The 21,729-nt window shown below is 41.7% G+C and overlaps 2 protein-coding genes across 6 annotated transcripts in view; one reads left to right on the top strand and one right to left on the bottom strand.

The window, feature by feature from the left end:
* The window catches only part of RCN2 (reticulocalbin 2), an 810,887-nt gene that overhangs the window by 657,827 nt on the left and 131,331 nt on the right, over window positions 1-21,729 (bottom strand). The window lies entirely within an intron of this gene.
* The window catches only part of PEAK1 (pseudopodium enriched atypical kinase 1), a 71,200-nt gene that overhangs the window by 28,244 nt on the left and 21,227 nt on the right, over window positions 1-21,729 (top strand). For 3 of the 5 annotated variants that reach the window (XM_083630035.1, XM_083630037.1, XM_083630036.1), the window contains exon 2: window positions 7,153-10,377. In XM_083630035.1, coding sequence (XP_083486161.1) covers window positions 7,262-10,377 — 3,116 coding nt within the window. In that variant the 5' untranslated portion in view covers window positions 7,153-7,261. Of the gene's footprint in view, window positions 1-7,152; window positions 10,378-11,178; window positions 11,216-20,158; window positions 20,276-21,729 lie in introns of those variants that run through there. The other 2 variants (XM_083630039.1, XM_083630038.1) reach the window with 2 other exon arrangements.

The following is a 21,729-nucleotide window of genomic DNA, read 5'->3' on the forward strand; positions in this document are numbered from 1 at the left end:
AAAGTAAGGGGAGATGTCTGTGCGTCTTATGAAGCAAATGCTGCACGGAGGAGGGACGGACGGGAGCCATGGCTCCCCTCCCTTCCCTCCTCCATGGCTCACTTTAAAGCAGCAAAGCGGGACAAGAGCTGCTTACATGGGTGTAAAGCAAGCACAGCGGGAGCCATGTAATCCCTCCTCCCCCATGCTTGGCCACCCCATTTTGATGGGCGCGCGCGCACCACCCCCTTGGGACGATGCTCGTGTGGGCGACGTCCCACATCCCCACAGGCGACGTGCCACCATGCAAGACCTTCCCTCCGCCACTGGTCTTGCTGGGACAGTAGTGCCTTCCTTTGCAGAAATGGGAAATTTGAAGTGTGGCTGTGGTTTGGTCCTTGTGTTGTGTACGAAGGTGTCAGTTAGGTAGGTTTGACTTTAAATGGGAATTGAATCAGATTTCTCCCTCATTCCTCCCAAATATGAAAGCCCCCAGAGCTCTCGGCAATGAACAAAAGGGAAGAAAGTCCCACTTCTTTTGGCTTTATTAAAATAATTGTGTAGGGCCAACCATACAGTCCTTAGATCTAAGGGACTCAACATGGGAAGCTTATATATTTCCATTGCCTGCCCCCCTTACTAGGGGATAAATTATTATTATTATTATTATTATTATTATTATTATTATTATTATTATTTATACCCAGCCCATCTGGCTGGGTTTCCCCAGCCACTCTGGGTGGCTTCCAACAGAACAATAAAATACAATAACCTATTAAACATTAAAAGCTTCCCTAAACAGGGCTGCCTTCAGATGTCTTCTAAAAGTTTCTTCATTTGTTAATGACAGTGATGGTTCTTAATGCCACTGTTGACTGCTGTTCACTTTACATGGTTGAAATATTATTATGATATACCAGTAGGTTATTAAATAGTTTAGTACAACATTTGATTCAGAATATTTTTTTTCTTGTTTTCCTCCTCTAAAAACTAGGTGCGTCTTATGGTCAGGTGCGTCTTATGGAGCAAAAAAATACGGTATTATGAATTTTGAAAACTTTAATTTTCAGTCCTTCAGTATCAACAGACATGAAATATTCAGAGAAAAAGTGTGGCAGGGGAGAGACAATGAATGTTACATGAAATTTAATCATTGTTCTTTTCTGAACTATCATGATCAGTTTCAGCTTTTTCATATTTGTCATAATATTTATCATGGACTTCTAAAAATTGAAGGTTTGTGTAGACTGAAACAAGCTTCTCTGCTCTTTCACATTTCATAATACATATTCTTTTCCTGGAAAAAGACAAAGGTTTTGAAGGGGGAAAGAACAAACTTCCCTCTGAATATTTTCAATTTTTCCCCCTGGGCCTTTACGCCTCTAATGATAAGCAACAATCCTCCTTTCATCTCTCTCTGCTTCCATTCTGTAATGGCTTTCCCCCGTCTGTAAGAAGAGGTCCTCTTGAAACATGAAGCTGCCTTGTGCTGTAAGATCATTGGCCCATCTCCCCCAGTCTTGTCTATCCCAACTGGCTGTGGTTATTCATGGTCTCAGGCAGAGCTATTTTCTTGGCACCTGGAGATACCAGGGATTGAATCCTGAACATTATATATGCAAAGCATTTCTCTACCACTGGACTGTGTCCCTCATCTCCATTATATTACCTGAATTGGCTAGCTTTCCATTGTTGTCTTTTAAAGAGAGATTTATTTCTACCATTTTCATTTTCCTATTCCTACCACTTTGCTTGATGTTACATAAAGGTAAAGGGACCCCTGACCGCTAAGTCCAGTCGCGGACGGCTCTGGGGTTGTGGTGCTCATCTTGCTTTATTGACCGAGGGAGCCGGCATACAGCTTCCGGGTCATGTGGCCAGCATGACTAAGCCACTTCCGGCGAACCAGAGCAGCGCACAGAAACGCCGTTTACCTTCCCGCTGGAGCGGTACCTATTTATTTGCACTTTGACGTGCTTTCGAACTGCTAGGTTGGCAGGAGCTGGGATTGAGCAACGGGAGCTCACCCCGTCGTGGGGATTCGAACCGCCGACCTTCTGATCGGCAAGCCCTAGGCTCTGTGGTATAGACCACAGCACCACTCGTGTCCCATTCACTTGATGTTAGCCTTTATTAATAATCTAAAAAGAAGTAATTCACTGGTTCTTCTTGCTCTCTGCAATAGTTATAACTATTTATAGCTCAGTTTTATAACAGAAGCAATGGAAGAAATTGTAATAGTTTATGTACTGTATGTTAATTTAGTTAACAATATGTAACAACTTAGTATGACACTTACTGATGTGTGTAAATAGCATTTAAATACAATGGGTGATACCTAACATTAGTCATACTCAGAGTAGACCAGTTAAGTTGGATATCACCCAAAGTACTGCCTGCTCTAGCCATAGGAATTTAGAAATTATTCAATGAATTTTATAAAGAGAAGGCTCCTATGAGATGCATTTAGACATTTTCCCCACTTGGAACACTGCATAGGAATAAATGTAGTAGCTTACTTCAGAGGGATCAACATGAGTTATATTCCCTTCACCATCGCATATTCTATATTTATATTCATGTCAGTGATTTTCTGGAGTGATTTGTGGCCCATGCAATCATTTATTCTTTATTAAAACACCTGAGCATATCAAGGCACATTGTTCTCAGTCAATCTGGAGAGCTCCTGAATGTGGTCATTTTTGGAAACACAAGTACCCTTTGGTTTCAACAACATCTGCAAGCATGGAAAACAATTTTCACAAAGCTTCTGTAGGTAACACCCAAAGTGTTTGTTGATAGAAGGCAAGTGGATCATAGAATGAAATGCATGTAGTATAAATTAGGCATTGAGAAGATTTGTCAAGGACATTTACATTTATGCACCCTTTTGTGATTTATACATTCTTACAATATTTGCTTTTTCTATGGGCAAATCTTAATTGATTATTTTGTAATGGCCTGAATGCAGTATGGTGAAACATAGTTTGGTTTCTCTTTTTCTTAGAAGTGCTGATGAAAGGCAAAACTCTCACAATTGCCTCCTATTGCTTTGAAATAATGATTAGCTTAGCTCTATGAAGAGCTGTCAGGGTTGAGCTGTGGTGCCTGCAGCACATTCTGGAGTATGCTGATAGTGGGCCAACTCCTCCCAAACAGGTGAAACGATAAGTGTTCAACATTCCCAGTAGAAGAAAAACAACATAAACCATGCTTTGACACGAAGCATCTAATGATATAAAGGCAGTTGATAGGCTGGCACCATTGCACACTCAGATGACTGTAGCACACACTTGTCTATGTTGCTCACTAAATGAATCAGGCATTCATTTAAAGGGAGGCTTTTGCAGCAGAGAGCATTGAAAACACATGCCTAATAGGTACATTCATTTTAATAGGCTCATTCATTGAGCTGGCCTGATTAATTAGTGCATGTCACCATCTGGTACTTATGGAGACTATTCATTTTTTAGAATGCTGAAATTGCAGGGAATAGTGCACACCAATTAAGTTCCTTTTAACTGGATTATGTTGGTATAAAGTATTAGTGTAGGAGGTCTTCATTGTGATTCAGACAGCACACATCTGAAGAGGACCTGCCAGAACAAAGAAATAGTGCCTGAAATACATAGAAGAAAAAAGAGGCTGCATGTATCTCTTTCATTAGACAAATTGTTAATACCAAGAGAAGTGAACATAAGAAATTGCTTGTAAGCAAGTGGAGATTTCAGGCTTCTTCTGTCTGTCTGTCTGTCTGTCTGTCTCTGTGTGTGTGTGTGTGTGTGTGTGTGTGTGTGTGTGTGTGTCCTGGATATAATGTAGCTATTTCCCCCCTAGCTTTTGCCTTGATATCTTTAGTATCACAGGAAGAAGTTAAAATATCAGTATTCACTTTTTCCTCAATCTTACTCTCTTTTTTTGGTATTCAAAACCATAGCTCACTCTTGTCTCGGAAGACTATATTTTCCTGCATTAGAATTAATAAAATCTACACAAAAAACTTTCACAAATTAATGCACTGAAAGGTCCAATAACCCAATGAAAGAATTTTAAATTTTTGTTCTCTACACACCTATCCTTATACTTTGTGCAGTGCATTATTACAATTTGACCACATTCATGTAGATATTGTTTGCAAATAGGTTATTTCTTATTTTGCTGTGTTCTTGCTTGCTTGCTTGTAACTGGTTTTACCCTTTTGAGCAACAGAGAAGTTTGTCATCAAAGGGGACTGTCAAGGGATTTCTTTTGCTGTCTCTGCCAGCCTTCAGGTTATTTAATTCATTAGTGTCTTCCGTTGTCTATAATACCGATAGGCTTTTTTAATGCTATAAAACTAAAGCACTTTGAAATATTCTATCAGCACCACTGAAATTAGGGCACCTAATGAATAACAAAGGGTGTTCATGAAAAGTATTCATCCTACAAACTGACTCTGATTTTAAGTCCTCTCTCCTGTCTGTCTCAATTCATTTAGTACTGTTTGGCACCTAGACATGAGAAAGCAGTTTGATCCGATTTATTATATTTCTAAGCCACTTTTCATTCAAATGAATCCCAAAGCAATTTACAAATAATAAATAACAGTAACATGACAGAACATAATAGAACATCACCAATACAACATAAATCATATAGAGTAATTAACAAATTATCAGTGAAACAATTACAATGTATAAAAACACTGTTAACAAAGCAACAACTATAAAATAAGTTAAACATCACAATTAAAGCAAAAGTCTTATGATTAACAAATCAATGCAGCATCTATAATCTATAAAACAATTGTAACATTAACAAAACAGCAACCCAAAATTAAACTAATTAATATTTATTATGATTTATTCAATTTATATACCACCCTTTATCAAAAGATCCCAGGGCAGTGTACAACATTAAAAACACATTACAGAACATCAATGATAAAAACATGGTAAAAGGCATACTGACAGAAAGCCTAATAATAAAATAATCCTATACTCTCTCCACACCCCATTGCTCATAATACACATATTTTGTCTATTTTAACGTGGTGATTATAAAAGACTTAAGTTTTTGCACCTGTCTTAAAATTTGAAGTCCAATGGAAGGCATCATTTTGCCACAGTCTGATTAGTAGAAAACAGTGGTTCTAAACATGTTGAAGCAAAGGCTGCTTTATCAAGGCAAAGAACACATACATATAAGCCAACCAGTCCTTTAAAAACCTTGTGAACTCAAATTCTTTGGTGGTTATGCTAGTGTATTTTCTAAGACATTTTAGTCTCCTGACGCTGCTTTAAACAGATAAAAGCTTTTCAATGGCTACTTGAAAGCAGGTGATAGCCAAAGTAATATTTCTCTCAACTATCTTCCTAATTATCTTCAATATTTTGGGAAGCAATTTCTTAAATTTAAACTTTTGAAGCAAGAATATATAGAACATACTTACCTACCTTATATTCATATTGTTTTATACAGTAATTGTGTGCAATATTATCTTGTATGCAACAGCTAAAAGTAGTATGCATGTTCTACTGTCTTATAAGATTGTTTATGAGATAGTGAACCAAGGCTTGCATGTGATATTATTATTATTATTATTATTATTATTATTACTACTACTACTATTACTATTATTTATTATTATTATTATTACTCTGCCCATCTGGCTGGGTTGCCCCAGCCACTCTGGGTGGCTTCCAACACATGTGAAAACATAATAAAACATTACACATTAAAGGGCTTCCTGATACAGGGCTGCCTTCAGATATCTTCTAAAAGTTGTGTAGTTCTTTATCTCCCTGACATCTGATGGGAGGGCGTTCCACAGGCAGGGTGCCACTGCCAGGAAGGCCCTTTGCCTGGTTCTCTGTAGCTTCACTTCTTGCAGTGAGGGAACCACCACATTCATCTTGTGTTATACTGCAGCTCCATCTGGTGTTTGGTAGGAGTGGTTACCTATTAAGTATAAAAATTAACAGTATCACTTACTATAAAGCAATCTAGTTTTTATGCAGAGTGACAGATAAGTACCTGATTTCATTACCTGTACTTGCTGCATACCACAGTGTGATAAAGGCCAACTGCCATTATATTCTGAACAGTATTGTATTTTGTGAAATCCAATTTAGTAATGTAGTTGTCAATTTACAGTAAATTTGTGTGCATTCCATAACATCCACACACAAGGAGACAGCCACTAAATCAACATCAGAATAGTTTTTTCACTAAATAAATAAAGTTTCTCTGTTCAAGTGATATTCATTCAAATCAGTCAAACAGATTTCTATTTTTCCACACAATTCTAGACGTAAATAAGTTGATGTTTGGTTTTTTCCTTTGAGGTTAGTCATTACAAAAGCAAATTGCAGTTAATTTTCAGATTGACTATTCTCTAAGGCAGCTTGCTTTGTGAGCAGCTGCTTAAAAGACAACTTGCTTGTAGGCTGCTCCATCCAATATGTATTTGTATAAACAGCTTCTTATGTGGTTTCAGCATTTTTAATCATGTGATCAGAAGCAAAATGAGAGGAGACAATGATTTGGTTGAAAATCACTGGTACTACATGGGTGTCCCTCATACAGATAGTTGACACATGGAACAGCCTCCATGTGGTTGCATTTGAAGCAAGCACACAACACACACAATGTCGCTTAGCTACAAATCTCAGAGTTCTAGGAAGGAGGGACTGACTTAAGCAACTCTGAAAATTATAGCTCCTAGAGGGGAGTAGATGTTTCCTAACAACTCTCAGAAGCCTCAACAAACCACAGCTCCCAGGATTCTTTGTGGAAAGCCATAACTGTTTAAAGTGGTACAGTAACTACTTTAAAGTAGTGACTACTTTAAAGTACCATCTGCACTATAGGCTAACTAACTAACTAGTGTTAGTTTATCAAATCGTACTTCTTGCTGGGATTATGTATTCCATGGTCATGTCAGGTTAGGGAAGGCTGATAAAGTGTTGGTTTGTTCCTATATTAAAACACATTTTTTTATCCTTCCCTTTCTCTGGGTTCTCTGTATACCTGTTTCATCTCACAATAACCCTCTGAAGTAAGTTTGGGTGAAAGATGGAAGGGTAAATAGAACTTCTGAAGTTCCTTCTTCTACAGGTTGGGAGACATAACCTCTTGAGTAGGAACTAACTTCTCATTGATCATTTATGACCATTTTTTCTTCTTTTTTAGAATGACCAGGATTTGATTACACAGACAAGATGAACAAGCAAGATAACAAATAAAGGAGCTTACCATGCATTGAACAACTTCTGAGAGTCAGGTGCTTAGCCCTGGGAAAATGTCTGCTTGCAATGCATTCACTGAACATGTCTGGAAACCTGGTGAATGTAAAAACTGCTTCAAGCCAAAAAACTTGCACCAACTGCCTCCAGCTTCTGAAAAACCTCCCGTCTCTACAAATCTGAAAATCAATGCAAGTCACAGCAACAACCAACGTACTAAAAATACAGGAAATTTTCGACCTCCTGTGGCAAAAAAACCCACTATAGCTGTGAGACCCACCATGATGACAGTAGATGGACAGGGTATATGTGGCGAGGCCAGCCCACAAGATCTTTGCGAGAACAAGCCAATTGCAGGCTGGAACCAAAATAGGACTGTCTTGGAAAAAAAACCACATAACAATAATAATAATAATGAAGAAGAAATTGAAGGTTATGGTCATGTTCATAGGCCTTATGGGAATAGTGATGGTGTAGGTAAAGCTCCAAGCAACAATAATGGACTGACAGAAATGTTGAAGGAAATTGCAGGCTTGGACACGTCGTCTTCTCTAACAGGAAATGAAATTAATTCAAGGGAAGCATTCTTGGGAAGAATAAACAATTGTTATAAAAAGTCATTAGAAAGAAAGGTTCCTCCAAGTTGCATGTTGGGTGCCATGAAGGATTCGCAAAATAAGCATGTTGTTCTGAGTGGAAGCACTGATGTAATAAGTAATGAAGGTGGTCGTTTCTGTTACCCAGAATTCTCCAGTGAGGATGAGAGTGAGGATGATCTGCTTTTTGGCAATACGCATGAAGACCATGAGAGCTGGGATGAAAGTGATGAAGAGCTGCTGGCAATGGAAATTCGCATGAGGGGACAGCCACGCTTTGCTAACTTTAGGGCTAATACGCTATCACCTGTCCGATTTTGTGTTGACAAAAAATGGAACACAGTGCCTTTAAGGAACAAGTCTCTCCAGAGGATTTGTGCTGTGGACTATGATGATAGCTATGATGAAATTTTGAATGGTTATGGAGATGACACTGTGATTCTTTATGGGCAAGCAAGCATGCAAAGCATGGTGTCATCTGATTCCATGTCTCCTGACTCTTCTTTGACTGAAGAGTCTCGCTCTGGGACAGCAAGCAGTTCTTCTCAAAAGCTCTTCAATGGTGGATTATCTCCTAGCACTCCTAAAGATATCAAATTAATTGAGGAAGAATATAAAAGCTTTTGTGATGATCAGCAATTGACAGTTGTAACTAAAAACCCTCAAATTGCTACCAAAACTTTGGAGACTCATAAGGCTGTGCTTGCCCTTAGGTTGGAAGAAAAGGATGGCAAGATTGCTGTTCAAAGTGATAAGCAAGAATGCTGTAGTCCTTCAGATATGCCAAGTCAAGCATCAGCTGCAAGTTTACTCCCCATTGAAGAACAAGCAAAACCTTATAGGGTAGTAAACATGGAACAACCCATATGCAAGCCATACACTATTGTGGATGTATCAGCAGCCATGACCCATGAATGTATAGAGAATCGAACGAGAAGCTGTGATTCAAAAAGTACCCTATCTAATCCAAATTCACACGATACTCTAAGTACAAAGGTTGTGCCTCATTCTGTATCATCTGGGCAAGTGAACACCAATCTTAAAAAATCTAGTGCAGTCAGATACCAGGAAGTTTGGACTTCCAGTACAAGCCCACGGCAAAAGATTCCTAAAGTGGAACTAATTCCCAACACACCAGGACCTTCTGTACCTTTAAGGAAGAACATTCACAAATCTGCTCCTGCTTCACCTACATCAACCAATATTTCTACAAAAACAATCCCTGTTAAATCTCCTAACCTGTCTGAAATAAAATTCAATAGTTACAATAATGCTGGCATGCCACCCTTCCCAATCATTATTCATGATGAGCCAACGTATGCTAGAAGTTGTAAGAATGCAATCAAAGTTCCTATTGTAATCAATCCCAATGCATATGACAATTTAGCAATCTATAAAAGTTTTCTAGGGACTAGTGGAGAGCTCTCTGTAAAAGATAAAACCACAAGTGTCATCAGCCACACATATGAAGAAATAGAAACAGAAAATGCCGCTCTGAAAAACATAACTAGCAAATCTACTGAACTCTCCCAGGCTAAAGGATTAACTAATAGCTCTGAGAGAAGACTGGGCTCTGTGGCTCAGAAGGTTCAGGAGTTCAACAGCTGTCTTGGCAAAGGTCTGACTTCATCCAAAAGCTCTGATCACAGCTCCCCAACAAAAATACCAAGAACTCTCCATGATCCTGTGGCCAAAACAGAAGAGACACAGGAGATATGTAGTGGAAGTAGGGAAAATGCCTGTACAGTATTATCACAAATTGTGGCTTCTATCCAGCCTCCACAGTCTCCCCCAGAAGTATCTCAGACTGGACCCAAGTCTTGCAGTGCGGAAGAATTGTATTCTCTGCCTCCTGATGCAGACACAGGTGAAAGTGTCCCAGTGCGGCCCAAATCTCTCTTTACCACACAGTCGAGTCCTGAGAGTGAGGCAGGAAATTCCACAGAAATGGTGCCTAAGGAAACCCTGTCCAAGTCACTAGTTGCCTATTCCTCAAAGCCAGTGGCTGCCTCCCAGAATACCACAAATCCCAAAGCTGAACAGACTCCCCCATTTCCTCCTCCTCGTTCCACATCTTCACCATATCATGCCAGCAAAGTGTTGCAAAGACATTTCAGCAATTGGACCAAACCCACAAGCCCCATAAGATCAACAGAGGCTGAATCAGTATTGCATTCCGAAGGTAGGCGAGCTGTTGATGCAAAGCCCAAGCGTTGGATATCATTTAAGAGCTTCTTTCGTCGCAGAAAGACTGATGATGAGGAAGAGAGAGAAAGAGAAAAGGGGAAACTGGTGGGTCTTGATGGAACTGTCATTCATATGCTTCCACCTCCTCCTGTTCAACGGCATAATTGGTTCAGTGAGTCAAAATCAGATTCAAGTGAGAAACCCTCAATTGTGTTTATGTTTAAATGTGAACAAGCAAAGATGGAGGCAAAATCTGATCGAAACAAGACTGAAGTAGAGCCAGCAGTTGAAGTTGTGGTATCTGAAAGAAACGAGAGGGAGAAGTCTTCAGAGGTATTGGAAGAAAAGAGCCATTCTTCACCACCTAATATTCCAAAGGAAATTCTCAGGTAAAAATTGATAAAGGTTTCACTTGACAATTTATGCACCTTGCTATATATTTCCAAAAGTGAGAAATTTAAAGGCTGCTAAATAAATGTACACATAATGTTTACAATTCATTAGACAGCCATTTCCATTAATGGTGACACCACAAAGTTTTTGGGAATCTATTTATTAACACTGTGTTCCTTCACACCAGTGTTCAGTAGATTTGGTGGAACTGCCTAAAACTCCATTTGTGTATGGAGAATAAAGTGCAGAGAGACTCCACATGGAACTGAACCCTAACCCTCCCCTTTCATGCCAGCCTCACATCAGGTGCAGTGCAGCATGTGGAGCTATTTATGAGAAGCACCCCAGCACACACGGTGCTCATAAGAGAGCTAGGAGTAGTGGCCCAACATGGGTAGGAGGATGGAGAGGAGTGTGTCAGTTAATTTTCTCAGCAAGATGATGATGATGATGAAGGATTAAATGGCAGGGGTATATGCATCAGTATATAGAGCCTCTTTCTTGTCTGTACACAGGGAGCAGAACCGTGGCCTAACTTGCTGGGGAGGGGCGGGAACCATGAGTTTTGGCACCTTGCAGACTAATTTATTATGTTATAACCTTCCATGATTAGTGTTCACTTCATCAAATGTATAAAGAGGCTTTTCATCTGATGAAGTGGGCTCTGTTGCGAAGACATCGGAAGGCAGCCCTGTCCCTGGTAGTTTTTAATGTCTCACATTTTATTATGATTTTATATGTACTGGAAGCCACCCAGAGTGGCCTAAAATTATTGTTAAATTATTATTACTATTCAGACTGACGGAAAGTACCCCATGAAGCACTCAGGAGTCAAGCTGTATTTCAAGTAGACTTTCTTCGAGTTGCAGTCTTGCATCATCATAAAGCAATCTTCTTACATCCAGGAATCATCATACACAGGAGGGATCACATACACGGGAGAAGCCAGCAGGGGGAGTCAGCCATACCTACAGTGGTACCTCGGTTTTCGAACAGCTTAGTTCATGAACAACTTGGAAATTGAATGCTGCAAACCCGGAAGTAGGTGTTCCGGTTTGCAAACTTTTTTCGGAATCCAAACTGTTCCGTTTTGAGTGTTACACTTTCTTTTTCAGTGCCACACTTCCGTTTTGAGTGCCCCCACTCCTGCTTGCATGGGAGTAGGAGCTGGATGGGGTAGCTCAGCTGGGGAGCACAAAGCCTCCATTTCCCAGCTGAGAGATCCAGTAGAAGCTGGATCGGACTGCTCAGATGGGGAGGTGCAGGCTCCGTCACACTTTCCAATGAGGGGTTCTCGGCTGGGGGCTCCTTTAAACTTCTCCCTTGAGGGGAGGAGTTTAAAGGAGCCCCCATCTCAGCATCAGAGCCCATGCACCACCTGAAGGCAGCCAGGCAGAATAGTTGCTGGGGTGGCGAAGGTGGAGGTAGCCTAGCAGCTGCATCTGAGAGCCCCTAAACTTCTGCTGAGGCAGTTGTCAGGCTGTCTCCACATTGCCACACGATGCTCCTTTAAACTTCTCTATTGAGGTGAACGCAGCCAGTGATGGAAAAGTGATGGGGCCTGCGCCTCGCCAGCTTAGCAGCCCCAATCCAACTCCTACTCCCATGCAAGCAGGAGCAGGGGCGGAGATCTCTCAGCTGGGAAGCGGAGGCGCTCCTCAGCTGAGCTGCCCCATTCAGGGGCAGAGGAAGGGGATGCGGTAGGTGCAGGCTGCCCTGGGTGTCACCACTGAGGGTGCCAGGCGGCACTCACCGTGGGGCCTGCAGGGGGTCTCTCCTTGGAGAGACACGGTGGCTTGATCGCACACAGGCTCCGCGCTGCCCAAATGGTCCACCCACTGCCTCCCCCCCCAGCTGTAGGGCGGTTGAGTGGGAGGAGGCAGGTAGATTCCAGAGGCCCCGCAGTGCGCCACACCCCTGGGCGCGCCACCCGAGTGGCTTCCTCCGCCGCTGGCCCCATCCAGCTCCTACTCCCATGCAAGCAGGAGTGGGGGCAGGGATCTCTCCGCTGGGAAGTGAAGGCTTTGTGCTCCCCAGCTGGCATTCGAAATTAAAACTGAAACTATCCAGAAAACCACAAAGTCAACAAACTTGCAACTCATGAAAAAGCAGCAACACCACAAACTGAAAAAAGCAAACCAACCACAAGTGAATCAAAATCACAAGAAAACATAAAACAACACTGACCCTAACACTAATTCTAATCCTTACCCTAACACCAACCCAATCCTAAAATTAACCCTAACCCAGAAATGGTCTTGTTAAATAGTGAAATTCATGTTAAATTGCTGTTTTAGGGGTGTGTGTTTTTAAAAGTCTGGAAATCCATTTTGCGTTACTTTCTATGGGAAAGCGTGCCTTGGTTTTAGAATGCTTTGGTTTTAGAACAGACTTCCAGAACGGATTAAGTTTGGGAACCAAGATATCACTGTATTTATCCTAACTGGCTATAGATCAGTTAGGCAATGCCCCACCACTCATGATGCTAACTCATACCGCCAGAGTCAGCATTTCCACTTTACACAGTGTTAACTCCTTGATACCCACAACACTCCCAACAGGCTCCGGTCCCCAAAAGCTTGTGGCATAGTAAATTTGTTAGTCATTATAATGTCACAATACTCTTTGTTATGTTTTGCTGCAACAGACTAACAATAACTACCCCGCTGGAAATGGTAATTTAAATTACCATGTTTTACTGAAATAAGACATCACAGAAACTGGTTTTTAACCTTAAAACTGATTTTTAACCTCAAAATATCAGTACCTCTGATTTATTACAAACACTGAGATATGCTTGAGCATTTTCCATCCTAAGTTGGATGAACCCAGTAGAGTAAATGTATATAGTATTGCACCCTTAGTGTTTGAAGTAACTTATTTCTAGAAATTATTATCTGTGCAAATAGAATCAGAACTGAATAACCTCATGATACTGTACTTATATTTATGGGGTGTATATTCTTGCCATATAGTTTTGTTACCTGTGTATGCTATATGTAATGGTTATAAGGGGTTGCTCGTGCGTAAGTTGCCGCCACTCCTGGCTAGGTTACCTGGTTAAACCCTTTCTGTCTGGACAGCCCTTCACTTCGTGGCTGTTTCAGTCGCTGGCAGAATCCGTCAGTGGGCGTTTCTTGAACTTCTTCCAGCAAAGAAGTTCTTTGATGCCAAGTCTCCGCCTACTCTCCCTGCGCGGAAGTCTTCTGCGCAGGGTGGGTGTGGGCAGCGGAGGACCCGTGCTCTCCCCGCTGGTCTCCGGCGAGGAGTCCTGGAGCCCCTTCGCCGATTCCCCCATCTGCCCCCCTTCACCCCTGGTGTTACGCTGATTTCCTTCCCCAGCAGATGGGCTGCCTCTCTCCCTGCTGGGCCCCTCTCCAGCATCGCTCTGGAGCCTTGCCTCCACCTCTGGCTCCGATGGCAGTTCCCTGACACTATATTTGTTATACTTTGAGTTGCTACTTTAGGGGAAGGGGGAAAAAATTATGTGAAATGTAAACTGCAAATCTTTAACATTTGCAGCCTTCACAATTCTGTCTTACAGTCGTACCTTGGAAGTCAAACAGAAACCATTCGGGAAGTCTGTTTGATTTCCAAAACGTTCGGAAACCAAAGCACAGCTTTGATTGGCTGCAGGAAGCAGCTGCAGCCAATCAGAAGCCCCATCAGATGTTCGGCTTCCAAAAATAGTTCGCAAACCAGAACAGTCATTTCTGGGTTTGCGGCATTCGGGAGCCAAAATGTTCGGGAACTAAGCTGTTCCAAAACCAAGGTACAGCTGTACTTGCATTAGCTTTGAGGCAATCATGTCAGTTTTTATTGAGTTTTCATAGCATTACATCCCTGAGTAAACAAAGCAGAACCAATAACAAACAATACTGGTCTACCACATAAAAAAGGAATACATCAAAACAAGAGGTAAATATCATATACATCACTTCTAACTTGAAAATCAAACGACATAAACTAAAAGCTATGTACACAAATCTTCAGGTGGCTTTCTTGCATGCCATCAGGAACATAGGAGTAGTGGCGATCCTCCCTTGATACCGAGGATCAATTAGCGGAACAGGCAGGGGCTTCTTGCTAATCTTCACATCTTCTCTTCCCAGCCTAGGACAAGGGCTCTTACCATTTACTGTTGCACTTGTTAGAGCAGAGTCCAGATCCTTTTCACACATAAGGAAATAAAACAAAACAAATTTCTTACTTTGTCCTTGGAGTTGCCTTCCTTCTTTCTGCATTTCTTCATTGTCCAGCCTGAGCCGGTGCTCTTGCAGACTTGAGCTGAGGAGAGGTGCTGGGGGGGAGTGCCATCTGCTGCTTGGGACTGGAGCTCTTTCAACATGTTGTCAGGCTGCTGGTTATCACCCAAAAGCCATGTTTTGCCTTTGTGCTGGACTATCAACTTTAAAAGGAAGCCCCGTCGATATACTTTGCCCACTTCTTTTAGTGCTGATGTGTAAGGGTGGAGAGCTGTGGCCAGGCTGATATCCTGGAATATTTCAGTGGTAGCTTCACCATATTTTAGGTTTCTAACATTCTGTAGTGCTCTGAAAATTGAGCCTTTGAGCCTATAGTGTTCAAAGCAAATTAGCATAGTTCTGCTTCTGCCTCCCCCATGTCCTCTCTCTGTGTCATTGGAGGACAGTGGTATGTTAAAATTCAGGGAGAATAGCCAGTCAGTAATGAATTGAACCATGTCCCCCTCTTCCTGATTCTCCGGTAGGCCTCGTAGACCAAAATCTTTGCCTCCTATCCCTTTCTGAACCATGTCCCCCTCTTCCTGATTCTCCGGTAGGCCTCGTAGACCAAAATCTTTGCCTCCTATCCCTTCTCCTATCCAGCTTCATAGGTAAATCTTCAGTCATTTATAAAACCTGGATCTCAGACAGGTTGGTTAGAGCAAGATTGTGTGCATAAGTTACTGTTTTAGAAATAACTGACAATTCATTAGGTAGCATATCAAATTGGGCTTCTGTTTCTGGTAGCGAGCACAGAAAGTCATTCCCCCTGGGCTCTCTGGAGCCCTGGGGGACTTAAATGGAGATATGGAGGGACAGTTGGGGGCTAGCATTCCCCTTAAAACCTCTGATGAAGTTGGAGGGTGTGATGTGAACCCACAGACATCTTTAAATGCCTGCTTTGGTCTTAGACGGAGTACTAAGTAGACGGAATACTTTGCCAGGAAAGGGGAGGCAGGATGCTGGATTTTATTGGGACTCCATTCTTGAGAAAGCCTCAGTCAACAACCATGTTTGCTGTGGATCTCCTTTGATTTCAGACAATTGGGCCAAAGTGAAAAGGCACCCCAACTGACATGATGTCAACAAAAGCTGTTGGAGACTGTTGTTTTTTAGTCGTTTAGTCGTGTCCGACTCTTCATGACCCCATGGACCAGAGCATGCCAGGCACTTCTGTCTTCCACTGCCTTCCGCAGTTTGGTCAAACTCATGCTGGTAGCTTCGAGAACACTGTCCAACCATCTCATCCTCTGTCGTCCCCTTCTCCTTGTGCCCTCCATCTTTCCCAACATCAGGGTCTTTTCCAGGGAGTCTTCTCTTCTCATCAGGTGGCCAAAGTATTGGAGTCTCAGCTTCAGGATCTGTCCTTCCAGTGAGCACTCAGGGCTGATTTCCTTAATAATGGAGAGGTTTGATCTTCTTGTAGTCCATGGGACTCTCAAGAGTCTCCTCCAGCACCAGAATTCTAAAGCATCAATTCTTCAGCGATCAGCCTTCTCTATGGTCCAGCTCTCACTTCCATACATCACTACTGGGAAAACCATAGCTTTTACTATACGGACCTTTGTTGGCAAGGTGATGTCTCTGCTTTTTAAGATGCTGTCTAGGTTTGTCATTGCTAGGTTTGTCATTGCTTTTCTCCCCAGAAGCAGGCGTCTTTTAATTTCATGACTGCTGTCACCATCTGTAGTTGGAGACTATTCAACTGTTAAGTGAAGGTTTGGAAAGATGCTAATTTCTGCTGCGATGGGATTTTTAAAGAGCAGAGTAGACAGTTTCCATGTATTATTTCCTTCTCAAGGGTTTTTGTAACTACCCTCCTCTTAGCAATTGCAAGAGAAATCCCCTGCATCTCTCTTGAATCCTCTCTTTGTCCATGAACTCAGAATCCACACACAGACCCCAAAGTGCCCTTTTAATCATGTTTACATTTTGTAGAAACAAAATGCAGATTTAGATGGTGTTCATGTTCTGTTTTAGACTGTGATTTAGGATTTGCCATCCTGTTTTAAGCAAAATCTGTGCCTATGTAACCCATATGGCTTAATTAGCACAAGAACTAGAAATATTACAATTTAGCAGTCAGATAGTAAGAGAGTCCTTGACTTGGGACCAGGGGTGGCTGGAGTGATGCAGAACTGAGACTGTAAAAGACCTTTTAAAACTTTCTACCTCCTGGAAATCCTTTTGCTTAGTCTGCTTAGAAACCTGTGACAATTGTCACAAAACCTTTGTACATTGTAACAGATTTGGGGAAAATCACTCTGGATCAGGATAGAACATTGGTTGTGGTTTATCAAGCCACTGGCAGCTGGTTTGAGGTGGAATGTAGGAAGGAAAATGGTAACTGTTTCACTGGTTCAGTGATTGGGCCCATCGCATACAATCTTTGGGGCCGTATGATGTGACATGCACTTCCCTGGTATTGGGCGGATTGCTCCTGCAGGACTTGGCAATGGAGATGCCTGCCCAAACTCTCAATAGATCTCATGATCTTGTAGGATGTGGGGAGGGAGAGAGCACAGATGACTGGAAAACTGCCTAAGAAGGAGCAAGGGTAGCAAACATGTGCAGGGTGCCGAGCAAGTGCCCTTCCCTCCAGCTAGCACTTCAGTTGGGGTAGCAAGTTTGGCAACCAATGCAATAAAGCAAAGGTCCTCGCCCCACCTCTTCCTTGGCATCTGCTTTTTTCTGCTGTCACCCCTGCAGTTACTTTATGTATTTAGGACTGTGGCAGGCAGAGGTTTTGCCATTGCGCATTCTGAAGTCTTCATTGAAGCCTTGTCTTGTCACTTTCAAACATGCAAATGAAGAGAGAAGTCTGTCGGTTGCTGATGACACAATAATCTTAGTTCTGTACCAAGAACCTTTTCTTTACTACTGTTTCTAGGAAGACTGAGCATTTGAGGTATGTCTGAGATCAAAGGCCATCTATTCCACTAACAGAACTAACTACCTCCCCCTCCTCTCAGTCAATCAGTGCTTCTCTTGCATACGTGGTTTCAGGAGGAATAGCCAACAAACATCAAGAACAATATTATAATATAAATGTATCTCTCCTTTTTTCTATAGAGATAATGGAGGGGTGCATGATGTTATTCCTTTTTGTCCTAACAGGAACCCTGTGAGATAGTTACATTAACAGAGAGTTATTTTCCCAAGACTGTTCAATAAGCTCATGATGAACAAAAGTTTGAATCCAAGTATTGAGTCCACAACCAATACCTTTTTCACTGTAAAATGCTTGCTCTTACCACTTGATCCAAGGCTTAGGGTTTATGATAGTAACTTTAAAATTTACATCAATGTTGGGCTAAGAATATGCCTTTGTCAAGATGGACTTTGAGCGATTCATAGCATTCGGTATTTTTTCATATGGCCATAAGACACTTTGGCCAGCAATAAATTGAAGATATTGCCCATCATTGCAATGGTGGATTATATAAAAGGGGATATGCATTATATATAATGTTTGTTTATATATAAAGGGGATATGCATCGTGCTGCATATTTGTGGAGGCAGTGGAACTTTGAGGTTGGGCTGTTTCTCAGGTTTTATCCAGTTTCTTGTATATTTTGGCTGGATCAGAATTTTTAAGGTTAGACTTCATTGGAGGAGTCTATCCACAGACCTATTTGTCACCTGCAGGAAACTTGATGAAGAAGCAGGGGGTGAGGGAGGATAAATGTGATGCTACCAGAAGGGATAGCTCAGTCAGTAGATCATGAGACTGTTAATCTCAGGGTTGTAGGTTCAAGCTCAGTGTTGGGCAAAAGATTCTTGCATTGCAGGGGGTTGGACTAGATTACTTTTGTAGTCCCTTCCAACTCTGGAGTTCTATGATTCTAAGTCAAAATGTTGTCATACTTCTCTCATTTAATTGCTAAGAGATTAAAGCTTTCAGTAAAATTAATATCACCTGTAACACTTCATTCCTCGGTTTGGAACTCTAGCCTCTTCGCTTGATTCTTGTGCCTGAATCAGAAATTGTCATTGTCTTATGTTGAGTTTAGGTTTAGTAGATACAGGTCTTTGCTACTTCTAGTGAGAGAAGTTTGCATGTCAGATTGACATTTATTATAGTTTGAAAGAGAATATAAATGAGAGGCCCTTAAACTTTGTTGTTCTGGACTGTTGGTCCTGAGTTGCTGGAAAATAATAAAGACTTGTGGGGGGGGGTTTGGTTTTGAAAGAAAGAAAGAGGAGGCTCTTCATTCCTTCTTCAGTCCTTGCTGCTTTCCACTTCCCAGCTTTGCATGCAAAGAGCTTAGGTTCAATTTCTGGCATCTCTAGGCGGATTTAAGAAATACACACACACACACACACACACACACACACAAGCTGGCACCCCTCTGGAGGCTTTACCTGGGGCAAAGAAACCTGGCTAGCCCCACCCCCCTAAGCTAAAGCAGCTTCCTGTGTTCCTATTTTGGGATTGATATTCCTTTACTTCAGTGGGTGTTGGGATGCTCGTATTTGCCCTTGCAGGGAGACCAGTCCAGATTCGATCAGGATTTGTAGTATAGAGGTATTAAATTAAATAACTATTGTTTGTTTGCTGCATCTTTATGCTAACTTTTATCTTAGGAGCTCAAGGTAATATGCATAGAATTGGAGTTGGAAAGGACCACCAGGATCATTTAGTCCAACCCCCTGCAATGCAGGCATTTTTTGCCCAATGTGGGGCTTGAACCATAATTTCTCTCTCCCTCAGACACACACATGCTCATAACAGGCATGCCAGGGGGTTGGACTAGGTACGTTAGTTTGAGATATGAAGGGTATAGTCCAGGGGTCAGCAAACCTTTTCAGCAGGGGGCCGGTCCACTGTCCCTCAGACCTTGTGGGGGGCCAGACTATATTCTGAAAAAATAAATGAATGAATTCCTATGCCCCACAAATAACCCAGAGATGCATTTTAAATAAAAGCACACATTCTACTCATGTAAAAACACGCTGATTCCCAGGCCGTCCGCAGGCTGGATTTAGAAAGCGATTGGGCCGCATCCGGCCCCCGGGCCTTAGTTTGCCTACCCATGGTATAGTGTATATAGCTGAGTGGTGAACTGAAAATCTCACATTCTGTACGTTACCCACAGAGGCTCTCCCAGAACCCCTCCCCTTTTTTTACAGCTTTGACCAGGGAATGGAAGACGTTTCCTCCTTCCATCAAGACTGTTGCCGCATGATTGCAGTTCTAAAATCGATGTGTGTCCCTGTTTCTGTGACCATGTTTTTAAAGCAGATTCATATGTATTCTTTTTGCCAAGGAGATAGCAACTGCTCTTTGGACTTTGTCAGCTTCTTAAGTGACTTGGCCAAAGAAACCATTCTGAAGCAATGTCAGCTGTGTGCTGTAGTCAGGAGAGGGTTAAGAGGGCACGGCTTTGGCTTGGCTTCTGCTGGTTTTCCTGAGGTGTTCTGGCACATTCCCCAGACCATCCCCTGGAGGTAAACATCAAGGTGCACTAGGTGAGATCATTCCTATGCAGAGTTCAGTCCTGGTTGCTCACAGCTTTGCACAACTTGTAGCTCACCCGACCCCAGTGGAATAAATGCTTCACCAGAGTTTCGAGACATGATTCAAAGGCTCAAGAAGGCTCTGAGAGAATTGCCTTTAATGGGGAACTGTGTGAGTGAATATAGTGGGTGAGTTTCTCTTCTTTCTTTTTTAATTTTCTTCCTTACTAGTTGTTGATTTACTTTGGCAGCATGTTTCTCAAAAGTATATGTAGAAAATTTTCACATATCTGGGGGGCTAGAAAGGAGCCTGTTCTGTACTTCACCAATCAACAAAATGTTTTTAGAGACACTATCCTGTAACAGGAACCCTTGTTTCAAAATAGCACAGCTATCAGAGGAAGGCTGTTTTGAAAGACTAGCTCTATCTATTGGTGAGTAAAAGGGGGGTGTTTTAAGGTTTGATAAACACGGTCTCCTCCATACCTCTGTTCCCAAAGTGAATTTACAACTTCTCAGATTTGATTTTTGAATGTGTCCTAATATGTGGAAAATTACATAGACTAACCCTTTGCTGTATGCACTGTTTTACACTTAATATGTTGTGGTTTACACTGGTTTTCACATGTTGATAAAACAAACATCAGTAATGAAAGGCTCAGTAACATGACAAGTTTTTGAGGAACACTTTTCTGTCTAGGTTTGCTAACTTTTGTGGATGATTTATGCCAGCATGTACAGGTGGTTTCAGTAATATGTAAACATTGGTTGCCCTAATTTGTTGATTGCTTGTGAGCTGCATTTTGTACTTCGATCAACCACTTTTAGGCTGCAATTTTATGTTGACATTGACAACTCTCTAATGATAAAACCTTGCCTTCCAGTCATATGGGAAATCATTCCTTCACATAGATACAGCATAAACCCTGTATACTTCCATGTCCTGTTTTGCACTGTTTTGGACAATAATTTAGAACCATTGGTATATATAGATTTTTAAATAAGATTGCAGCCTTTCTCTGATTGGAATAAATGATGTTATTGTTTTGCATGATTAGTTTAGTTTAATACATTGTGCTGAATACTACAGATATGCTAAGTGACAATGAGCCAGTGTATTCAGTTTTCTTGACTGAGATCTGAAACTGCTTTATCTTTTCTCCTTGAGTGTGATAGGATGCATTTTATGGAGTTTTGAATGCTTACCTCTCCAGTGTTAAATACTGGGCCTAAACCTTTTTTTTTTTTTTTAACTGGTTAATGGTAGCAATATACAGTCATACCTCGGGATAAATGTGCTTCAAGTTAAGTATTTTCGGGTTGCGCTCTGCGGTGATCAGAAGTAATGGAGCGTGTTACTTCCGGGTTTCGCCACACATGCATGTGCAGACGGTCAAAATGACATCATCCGCGGAAGTGGCGACACGCGCAGGCGTGGGTTGTGTTCGCTTCAGGATGTGAACGGGGCTCCGGAACGGATCCCGTTCGCATCCCGAGGTACCACTGTATACTTTTAAATACTATCTACCATTAATGTGGTAGTGAACATGGATACATCTTTGAATATTCAGGAGCTTTTAAGCTAGAAACTCTGAAAAAATCAAAACAACAGCTTTTTGCAGCACCATGAGTCAGTTCAGTAA

Source organism: Podarcis filfolensis (genome assembly GCF_964270895.1).
Source record: "Podarcis filfolensis genome assembly, chromosome: 9".
Taxonomy (NCBI): domain Eukaryota; kingdom Metazoa; phylum Chordata; class Lepidosauria; order Squamata; family Lacertidae; genus Podarcis; species Podarcis filfolensis.